At 42.8% G+C, this 11,870-nt stretch overlaps 1 protein-coding gene across 1 annotated transcript in view; it reads left to right on the forward strand.

The window, feature by feature from the left end:
- Positions 1 to 11,870, forward strand: part of LOC111239821 (nuclear factor 1 C-type-like) — a 29,238-nt gene that overhangs the window by 10,711 nt on the left and 6,657 nt on the right. The window contains exons 2-4 of the mRNA XM_022769740.1: positions 2,432 to 2,602; positions 2,813 to 2,989; positions 4,536 to 4,719. Coding sequence (XP_022625461.1) covers positions 2,432 to 2,602; positions 2,813 to 2,989; positions 4,536 to 4,719 — 532 coding nt within the window. The remainder of the gene's footprint in view (positions 1 to 2,431; positions 2,603 to 2,812; positions 2,990 to 4,535; positions 4,720 to 11,870) is intronic.

The following is an 11,870-nucleotide window of genomic DNA, read 5'->3' on the forward strand; positions in this document are numbered from 1 at the left end:
TTAAATATAAATCTTCAAAAACAGAGATAAGTTACACTGATTGAGCTGATCAGCTGATCCAAAAACAAAGAGCAATAATTCCTGCCATGAAATCACTCAAAACCCACAAGAAATACATCAGATTTTTCACATATTTTACATTAAGTTAAACTCACTCCCCCCAATTTATTCCAAGCCAGAAGCAGACACTCTAGATGCACCACTGACATTAGATGAACTTTGAAAGCCCTACATCCGATGCCAAATAACAAGCCAGCCGGAGCAGACGCCCCCCCTGCTGACTTCTCTCAACACTTTTGGCGCTCGCCGTTTCCACTCAGGAAAACAAAATACAAGACACATTAGAAACTGACTGAAGAATCGAGACTAAAGCCCCGACCATCAGATCAGAAACAGTTCCAACTTTAGTTCACCCCACTCAGAGAAAAGACATGCTCCAGATAACGCTTGTAGAAAGGGGAGGGAGGGAGATGTGACTTCAAATCAATATCACGATTAATGAACGATTACCGATTACCTGGCGCTTATCGGTCTCTCTGTGTTTGAGCCGCAGCTTTGCTTTGAGTGAATGTGGATTGACGTTAGTTGGACGTTGGAGGCTCATGACTGTTTTAAGGGAAAAGTTCATCAACCGGCACATTGGACTGAATTGATCGACATGATCAAGATACGGTTTTGATACTTGTTGGGTTAATTGCCCGGTCCAACCTGTAAACTGTGTAAACTTACTCATCACACTTTGGCTTTTGGAGATTCGTTCATCAAAACCTTCACAAGTAAAAAGCTAATCGGTTTTCAACTGCTCCCATCCACAGCGCTTTGTTTTACACAACCACAGTTCGCTAACGTTAACGCTAACAGTGAGGAGGAGACCACTGGTTTTCATATCAGGAATGTTATTTAGTTTATTGTCATTTTACATTTGTTTCCATAGAGATATTATTGAGTTTATCGACAGTGACTCTGCTGCTGTCAACATTATTGTTGCTGCTCTACACTTTAAACTTTTATTTAATTGAATTCATTCTAAGCCTGTTTCTAAACTTTATTCTTTTAAAAAACACAATAACAACAACCAATAGGAGTATCAGTAAAGAACCGGATAAGCTGTACTGTATTGATGAGATAAGATAAATATAATATTATATATTATATTATATCAGAGAGCCCAGACTGGCTCACATACATTCACATCCAGCATGTGAAGATCAACCTGCTTCTTTTCCTTCAGAGGACAAATTGCAACTGTCAGAGTAAAAAATACCTCCACATGTCACACCATTAGATCAGTGGTTCAGATCTATTGATTCTTTAATCACACCATTCAACTGGAAAAATCAAACTATCCACTCGACGAAAAACCAACATCATCATCAGACCAACCCCATAGATTAGAGTTAGAGCAACTGCATTCAAAAACATTTCACTCACAGATTTACCTTTCCCCTAACTCAATGATCAAACACCCCCCCTGCAATAAAGACACTGTGATTTTCATTTAGAGAGACGTCTGAGGGAACGTCGTAAAGCTGAATCAGTTCAGGTGAATAGAGGCAGATTGTTGTTTTAGATGTCTGCATATGAAAAACCTCTTCAGGCATTTACATTAAATAAAGATAAAAGGAAAATCCTCCAGTATCTGTTATCAATCACAATTAATATAAATGGATGTGATGACTGCATGGCAATAACAATGACACAGTAAAAGATTAAAATTACAATATTAATAAAGAAAAATGTAGATTTAATTTGAGGGTGTTGCCAGCAGAGGGCGCCCTCTCATCCACAGGTCAGTGCTCTAATCATGTGCTTTATAAAAAGAGGGTTGGATATGTAATTTGTTCTGTAGTGCCAGAGGAATCCTGAATAAATAAGGTTTAACTAACTTATATAAACCTGCCTATCAGAGGTTTTTCTCACCAGTTCAGAGTCCAGAGATCCTTTAAAGCCGACCTCCTCTGTGAGGATGTAAACCTGTTATCTGTTCATCCTCCTCAGATGATGATCTGAGATCTGAAAAGGTATTTAGGTCTTAAAAGTGGTTTTTGAACACAGGTTACATAAGATTGAACATTTGTAACATCATTTCGATGAATATTAACTGAATATTTTTGAAACTTCTTTGAATGTAAAATAGACAGGTGATTATTTACAATAACGTGCACCGTTCTTACCAACTGATAAGGAAATCATAGGGAAATACTGAATGAAAACACATTGTAAGGACTGTACAGACACATGTTACTGCCTCTTCTCTTTCCTCACATCAGGATCTTATCACAGGGACAGTCAGTGAGGAAAATCAGGACAGTGTAGGTGGAATATTCATAACAAACCCACATCAGGAGTGAAAACATATCTCTGCTGTCTCCTGATGATACTGCAGGGGAAATTAGCCGACGCTGTGTTTACGTTTGTCTGTCTGTTGCAGGATGAGTTCCATCCGTTCATTGAGGCTCTGCTGCCCCAGGTCCGTGCCTTCGCCTACACATGGTTCAACCTCCAGGCCAGGAAAAGGAAGTACTTCAAAAAGCATGAGAAGAGGATGACTAAAGAAGAAGAGAGAGCGGTTAAAGACGAGCTGCTGGGGGAGAAGGCAGAGGTGGGATGGAGAAGTTGAGTGGTGGATAGAACAAATAAACTTCTAACTAATTTATTTTGTTTTACAAATCAAGAAGCTAAAATATGTTTTACAACATATTGATTTACTTTACATATTCCCAAATTACACTAACCCTTCATATGCTATTAGAACACATTGTTCGATACATTGATTGGCATCATTCTCTTAATAATGTCGCTCTGTTCCTAGGTGAAACAGAAGTGGGCCAGCCGCCTTTTGGCCAAGCTGAGAAAGGACATCCGACCTGAATGCAGAGAAGACTTTGTCCTGTCCGTCACCGGGAAGAAAGCAGCGTGTTGTGTCCTGTCGAACCCCGACCAGAAAGGCAAGATGAGACGCATAGACTGTCTTCGACAAGCTGACAAGGTAAAAATCATCCCGTCTAACGGTCCGTGTTCCCTTCCAGGAGTTCTGTTCCACAGTTTGCATCAGGAGGTCAGGATAGGAAGGAAATGATAACGATAATGAAGGACGGACGTAGGCGAAGGCAAATGAAGCTCAACTATGTAACCGATGTTTGATTGTTTGTTTGTTTTGCACGACAGATTATTAGGGTCACAACGAGGAGGAAGAAAAATCAGAAATGTAGAGAATAAAGTCGTAATTTTACAAGAAAACAGTCATAATGAGAAGAAAGTGGTCATTTTAGGTCACATGTTGTTTGGGGGGGTGGGGGGGGGCATCTGGAGCTTTAAAATGAGGAACGTGGAGCATCCTGTGAAGTTAGACTTTAGATCTCACTAATAAGGAGATACTTCATCTTTTAGCTCATCATCAGCATCATCAGCATCATCATCAGGACAGAGTCATTAGTGCAAATAAACCAGTTATGAACCAATTAAAAATAAACCAGCATTATTAGATCTTGGTCCAAGCATGCTGCATGCTGATTGGCTCACTGACACTGATGAGATTTGCTCATTTACTCCTTTTGAATTGAACGGCATTTTTCAATCCTTGAGAGCATCAAACCAATTTGGTTTATAGAAGTAATAATAACAACAACAATAATAATAAACTTTATTCGTATGGCACCTGTCATACAAGGAATGTAGCACATGAAAAGGAAAGACATAAAATGAACATAAAACATTGTTAAAATCATTGATCTAAAGTGTTAAACATTAAAAACATTAACGTAAAATGAGATAAAATAATGAATAAAACAATAAATCATGAAATAGAAAGACATTTAAAAGAAGTGCTGAGTATTGAAGTGATGAAGTTCGATACTCGGCGTCAAAGCCGTGAACTTTAAACATTTGTTGATGGTGATCAACGCCTGTTTTGATATTTAACTGTTGCCTTGACAACAGTCCCCTCTGAGTCTCCATCACATGTTGCTATGCAACTGAGGCGTCATGTAGTTGGATTAGTGATTAAGGACAGAAAAACATCTGGTTTCATACAGAAAAAACATCTGGTTTCATACAGATGAGGCTACAGAACAAGCTGATCTGATTCATATTTATTATTTAACATTACACACCGTGTTGTTATGTTTATTTTAGTTTGGTAGTTTATGTGGAAATTATTGTGTGTTAAAGAATTTAACTGATTACTGGTGAAACTAATTGTACCGACTCAGTCATGATAAAATAGTCAGATTGATTAGGGGAAGTTTTTTCTAATGCTTGGAACAGTTTTAAGTTTATGTTTTTTATATTTATATTTACCTCAGACGACAGCTACAAGTGTTTTACTGCAGTGTGGCTTAAAATATGAGCAGCGTGTCAGAGATAGGATTTTGTTCACAGTGTTCAAAGACCAAAAGTTTTTTTTAGTTTTTTTTTTTTATACATTTACAGTCAAACGTTGATGACATGAAACTGTTAAATGGAGGGAAGCGCTGGTGCAGCTTGTCCAGAGTCAGATTCACGCTGTTCAAGTCAACAGTGTTGTCTTCTCTCAGGTGTGGAGGCTGGACCTGGTGATGGTCATCCTGTTTAAAGGAATCCCATTGGAAAGCACAGATGGAGAGCGGCTTGTGAAGGGAGGCCAGTGCTCCAACCCGATCCTCTGCGTCCAGCCTCGACACATCTCAGTCTCCGTCAAAGAGCTCGACCTTTACCTCGCTTACTACGTACAGGAGAGAGGTATGTAACCAACACACACTTCACTGTTGCTCTGACAACTGATGGATCCTACTGTCGCCTTTACGCAACTTTTCTCTGCGAAGACACAACCTGACGTAGGTGTGCAGACCTGCGATAGGAGAGCTTTCTGTTTTTCTGTTGGTGTCAGGCTTTTAAAGCATTGGTCAGATAAATGTAACGGCGGGAACACACCGCCTGCGTTGCGTGTGAGCGCGGCGGCTGACGTCGCTGACCTGCTGCGGAGAATCATGTGTGTGTGTTCACACGGGTCTCTGCTGCTGCAGCTCCGTCTCTCTACATAGAGTTTACAGGTTACTGGAGTTGGATTTCTCTTCATTATAAATTAATTTCTGATTTATTTTTGACAGAAAACGTCACTAAAACGTCTCTGTCGCCACATGCAGCTGCTAAAATGGTTAAAAATACAGTATATTTATATTTTTTCATGTCTGTCAGATTCAGATTCAGCCTTGAAACTATAGTGGAAGTGTTTAGGAAAAGATCACGGTTTGGACTGAAACAGACAACGTTAACACATGACCTCACCTGCCTGTGAGGCAGGAAGAGGCGGGGCTACTGCAGGGCAGGTGGGAGTGGCAGGGCCTGAAATGACAGGAGAGTTTAATGATAGTGACAAAAGCAGGAGGAGAATGAATGAATGAACTGTAACAAGTCGTGTTTCTGAGTCGGTTTGATGAAAGTTTTATTGTTGTGATAAGGACGTGACACAGGTGAGGTGGTGACTAATGTTGGCAGCTGTTTCAGTTAACTAATAAATAAACGTTGGTGGCCCCTTCTCTTCTGCCTCGTAGCCAAGATGGCGACCGCTGAGTGTGAACCAGCCTCAGCGTCTGTCTTTAACTCATGTGTTCAGTCTTTTTGTCAGTCGTGGTTTTGAAATCAGGATTTTAGCAGCGGCTTGGAAGTGAACATATAATCTTCATTTACCAGGTTTCGCTGTTTCATACTTGGGTTGCGTTGTCTTGACAACAGAAACAGAAAAACATGTAAACGAGAACAGGTTTATTGGGGACTCGACTGAATTAAAATACTGTATGTTTGAGCACCGAGAGGAGAACAGCAAACAGATAAAGAAACCAGCTGATACGAGGCAGGTCCTGTCACATCAGGCTTTGACCTGTGGTCTTATTAATGGAGCCACCGAGTCCAAAAGCTTTTCTTCTGTAAGGAGCAGGAATAAACTCAGTAAATACCACGGCCGTCTGTGTTTCAGATTAAGAGATATTTTGGCCTGAAGAAGAAAGGAGAGATTCATTGTTTATGGAGATGAAGTGTGTGTGTGTGTGTGTGTGTGTGTGTGTGAGTGGGGGTGTGTGTGTGTGTGTGTGTGTGTGTGTGTGTGTGTGTGTGTGTGTGTGTGTGTGTGTGATTCACCGAAATCTGCTGATTGGACTGTGATATTACTTGTGTACAAGAAAACAAGACTAGCGCGGTGAAGTACAGACGCAGTGCGACTCCGTGCCGAGCCAATGGAGAGAGACGTACATTTGTGAGGATACAGAGCATCTATGAATCTACATAATCGTAGAGAGTGCAGAATGTAAATGATCCATTAGTTGTTAAGATATTTCATTCTGTCCCGACACTTCAGAGGAAAGTCACTGGGAAAGCAAAAACATTAGGATTTATCTGTGTGGGACCAGGAATCTCCCACCAAACTCTACAGTTGTTTGATGCATCTTGTCATGAACCAAAATAAGGAACAGCAGGGACGTTTAGTCTCGACCACGGGGCTTAACCAAAGGTCAGAAGGTCACATAGAGCCATCGTTATTCATATCAGATTTGAAAGAGTATGTCGAGAATATAACACGGCTTCGTTTTGTCACGGCAGATCTCAAAGGGCTGCGGATGTGTTTAAATCATCTTCAGAGCAGCTCCGAGTTCTTCCCTCTCATTGGCCGGTTGAAACCATTTGTATAAATACGTTTAATGGAGCCGCGAGTCGAGTCCAAAAACAACTGAAAGACAGCTCAGTGTTCACATCTGGTTTTTATATTGTGGCTTCAGGAGCTGGAAGAGGCTCGTTCAGCGACACAGTGAGGCGGCAGCTCGACGGGACAGATCAGCACCGACGACCAGCGACACCAGGACATAAACACAACATCACCTGACTGCAGAGTAAACACCAACTGCTGCTGAATTCATTTCTGTAACAAATAGGGTCATCTCCACTCCCAGTGTGCTCTCTGCCACCGGCTCACAGTGGTTTGGGGAGGGAGGGCGGGAGCGTGAGACACGAGACGTTCAGCTGCCACTCGGTCTTTTCGCAGTGACACCACCTCCTCCTCCTCCTCCTCCTCCTCCTCCTCCTCCTCCGATTCAGCTGACCTTGATCAAGATTGGATGCAGGATGCAACTTGCTAGAAAATCCGAGGGCGAAGGGCGAAGAGCTCGGTGTCCAGAACATTTTGTTTGTCTATTATTTTTCTCATTTTCTCATTATTATTTCACTACCGCCCTGTAGGTAGGAGGCTCTTCTTTCTGCGTCGGCACACGCTCCCTACACACTGTAGGAACTTCGCTTTTTTTTAATAATAGGTAACTATAAGACCATCATTACGCTGTGCATAACGAATGTATGGAGAAAAAAAAAGTGATTTAATTGTTGCTTCTTCCTGTCCTTATTGGTGTAACTTCGGAAAAGAACCCGAGTGGGCAGCTTGACGTCTCGTGTCTCACGCTCCTGCCTCCTTCCCCAAACACTGTGAGCGGTGGCAGAAGAGCACACTGGGAGTGGAGAACTGACCCTATTTGTTAGAATGAATTCAGACAGCAGTTTGGTTGTTTACTCTGCAGTCAGGTGATGTTGTGTTTATGTCGCTGGTGTGCTGGTCGTCGGTGCTGATCTGGTCCGTCGGAGCTGCCGCTCTCACTGTGTCGTGAACGAGCCTCTTCAGCTCCTGAAGCCACAATAATAAAAACCTAAAGATGTGAACACTGAGCTGTCTCTTTCAGTTTGTTTTTGGACTCGACTCGCGGCCGCCATTCAACGTATTTATACAAATGGTTTCAACGCCAATGAGAGGGAAGAAACTCGGAAGCTGCTCTGAAGATCGATTTAAACAGTCCGCAGCCTTTGAGAAATTCCTGCCGGTGACAAACCGTAAGTCCGTGAAGTTTATATGTCTCGCGAGACATAACTCTTTCAAATCTGATATGAATAAGGATGGCTCTATGCTGACCTAGCTGACTTTGGTTAGAGCCCGTGGTCGAGACTAGCAGATAGCCCTGCTGTAACCTTATTTGGGTTCATGACAAGCGATCAACACAACTGTAGAGTTTGGTTGGAGATTCCTGGTCCACAAGTTAATCCTAATCGTTTTTTGCTTTCCAGTGATTTTTCCTCTGAAGTGTCGGGGAAGAATGAAATATTTAACAACTAATCGGATCATTTAATTTCTGCACTCTCTAACGATTATGTGATTCATAGAATGCTACTGTATCCTACAAATTGTGTTCTCTCTCCATTGGCTGGGCACGGAGTGCAGACTGCGTCTGGTACTACTTCACCTGCGCTAGTCTTGTTTTCCTGTACACAGTAATATACCAGTCAATCAGCAGATTTCGGTGAACTCACATACACAGTCCACAATCAGCTCAATGCACACACACACACAACACACACACACACACACGTCACAGGATAGTAGTGAGCACCACACACACACAATTGTATAACACACACACACACAGCTCGTTTAACACACACACGAGGACACTGTCATCTCCATAAAACATGAAGGGTCTCTTCCTTCTCTTTCTTCAGGCCAAAATATCTTTAATCTGATAACACAGACGGCCAGTGGTATTTACTGGGAGTTGTTCCTGCTTTATGCCTTTATCAGAAGAATAAGCGTTTTGACTGCCGTTTGGCTGATTAATCAGACACAGGTCAATAAGCCTGATGATCGAGAATGCTCATATCAGCTGGTTTCTTTCTTTATCTGGTTGCTGCTCTCGCTCTGGTGCTATCTGCATATTTTAATTCAGTCGAGTCCCATAAACCTGTTCTCGTTTACATGTTTTTTTCTGTTTCTGTTGTCAAGAAACGCAACCCAAGTATGCAAACGCGCTGAAGTCCTGGTAAAGTGAAGATTTTATATAAGTGTGTCTCTTACTCAAGGCCGTGCTAAAATCGCTGATTTCACAACCACGACTGACAAAAAGGACTGAACACCATGAGTAAGACAGAACGCTGTGAGGCTGGTTCACTACTCAGCGGTCGCCATCTTGGCTACGAGGCAGGAGGAGAATGAATGAATGAACTGTAACAAGTCGTGTTTCTGAGTCGGTTTGATGAAAGTTTTATTGTTGTGAATAAGGACGTGACACAGGTGAGGTGGTGACTAATGTTGGCAGCTGTTTCAGTTAACTAATAAATAAACGTTGGTGGCCCCTTCTCTTCTGCCTCGTAGCCAAGATGGCGTACCGCTGAGTGTGAACCAGCCTCAGCGTCTGTCTTTAACTCATGTGTTCAGTCTTTTTTGTCAGTCGTGGTTTTGAAATCAGGATTTTAGCAGCGGCTTGGAAGTGAACATATAATCTTCATTTACCAGGTTTCGCTGTTTCATACTTGGGTTGCGTTGTCTTGACAACAGAAACAGAAAAACATGTAAACGAGAACAGGTTTATTGGGGACTCGACTGAATTAAAATACTGTATGTTTGAGCACGAGAGGGAGCAGCAGAAACAGATAAAGAAACCAGCTGATATGAGGCAGGTCCTGTCACATCAGGCTTTGACCTGTGGTCTTATTAATGGAGCCACGAGTCCAAAGCTTTTCTTCTGTAAGGAGCAGGAATAAACTCAGTAAATACCACGGCCGTCTGTGTTTCAGATTAAGAGATATTTTGGCCTGAAGAAGAAAGGAGAGATTCATTGTTTATGGAGATGAAGTGTGTGTGTTGTGTTGTGTGTGTGTGTGTGTGTGTGTGTGTGTGTGTGTGTGTGTGTGTGTGTGTGTGTGTGTGTGTGTGTGTGTGTGTGTGTGTGTGATTCACCGAAATCTGCTGATATGGACTGTGATATTACTTGTGTACAAGAAAACAAGACTAGCGCGGTGAAGTAAGACGCAGTGCGACTCCGTGCCGAGCCAATGGAGAGAGACGTACATTTGTGAGGATACAGAGCATTCTATGAATCTACATAATCGTAGAGAGTGCAGAATGTAAATGATCCATTAGTTGTTAAGATTATTTCATTCTGTCGACACTTCAGAGGAAAGTCACTGGGAAAGCAAAAACATTAGGATTTATCTGTGTGGGACCAGGACTCCCACAAACTCTACAGTTGTTTGATGCGTCTTGTCATGAACCAAAATAAGGAACAGCAGGGACGTTTAGTCTCGACCACGGGCTTAACCAAAGGTCAGAAGTCACATAGAGCCATCGTTATTCATATCAGATTTAGAAGAGATAGTCAGGAATATACGGCTGCTCGTTTTGTCACGGCAGATCTCAAGGGTGCGGATGTGTTTAAATCATCTTTCAGAGCAGCTCGGAGTTCTTCCCTCTCATTGGCCGGTTGAAACCATTTGTATAAATACGTTTAATGGAGCCGCGAGTCGAGTCCAAAAACAACTGAAAGACAGCTCAGTGTTCACATCTGGTTTTTATATTTGTGGTTCAGGAGCTGGAAGAGGCTCGTTCAGCGACGTGAGGCGGCAGCTAGCTCGAGACACAAAGTGCCACTGAGAACGATCAGCACCGACGACCAGCGACACAGACATACACAACATCACCTGACTGCAGAGTAAACACCAACTGCTGCTGAATTCATTTCTGTAACAAATAGGGTCATCTCCACTCCCAGTGTGCTTCTGCTGCACCGGCTCACAGTGGTTTGGGGAGGGAGGGCGGGAGCGTGAGACACGAGACGTTCAGCTGCCACTCGGTCTTTTCGCAGTGACACCACCTCCTCCTCCTCCTCCTCCTCCTCCCTCCTCGATTCAGCTGACCTTGATCAAGATTGGATGCAGGATGCAACTTGCTAGAAAATCCGAGGGCGAAGGGCGAAGAGCTCGGTGTCCAGAACATTTTGTTTGTCTATTATTTTTCTCATTTTTCATTATTATTTCACTACCGCCCTGTAGGTAGGAGGCTTCTTCTTTCTGCGTCGGCACACGCTCCCTACACACTGTAGGAACTTCGCTTTTTTTTAATAATAGGTAACTATAAGACCATCATTACGCTGTGCATAAGAATGTATGGAGAAAAAAAAAGTGATTTTAATTGTTGCTTCTTCCTGTCCTTATATTGTATCACTGGTTGCAGTGCGGCCAGAGGCCGTGGGTCGGACTCAAACCGGCAACGTCACAAACTTTCAAGGTGTCAATTGAAGGTTTAAGATATAGGTGTTGTGAGCTCATTGGAAGTAAAGAAGCACCTCCACCTTTCACCTCCAGCCACAGTCGTTTCAGAGGCATCACATAATGCTTCTTAGTTTCTCATGATACAGTTCTTCTTCTCTGGTTTTTCAGTTGTGCTGTCATTAACAACACAACATGTGAATGAAGTGAATCGACTCCTTGACCTGAAGGTAACACTGGAGACATTGTTGGACTGTGTGTCTTGCTCTATATCACTATTATGGGCTGGAAGTTATTTTTACCCCACATGCGTAGTTTGTGGATCCCAAAGACTTTTCCTTTATAAAACACAAACTGACAGTATTTACCATCCGACCGCCTCCCTGATTCTCTACAGGCAGAGCTACAGTCACTAACACGTCACCGGTTTCCTGCACAAAGCAGAGAGAGAGTGTCCTGCGTTCTTTTCCACCGAGGTTCAAGATTCGATTTCTGCTGATCGAATGGGAAAACGACGGAGTGACCTCGATCTGAAACCACCGAAGTCTTCTAGTTTACAAAGACCATTACTGCACTATGTGTGAACACGAGCTCTATCATCACTCTGTGTTTGTGTTTTCAGGGTGGAAACCAAGAAAGACTTGATGCTCGTCTCATGACATCACGTTTTCCTGCGTGGTTGAGTTAAGACTTGATGTTCATACCGGTGACTAGTTGCTGTTGCGGTTTTTGTTCTCGGCGCCGGCGTCTGTGCGTCCGTCGTACGTCCGTCCCGTTCTCGTGAACGCGATATCTCAGTAACGCCTCGACCGAGCTTCTTC

Source organism: Seriola dumerili, unplaced genomic scaffold (genome assembly GCF_002260705.1).
Source record: "Seriola dumerili isolate Sdu_G_001 unplaced genomic scaffold, Sdu_1.0 BDQW01004537.1, whole genome shotgun sequence".
NCBI classification, from domain to species: Eukaryota; Metazoa; Chordata; class Actinopteri; order Carangiformes; family Carangidae; genus Seriola; species Seriola dumerili.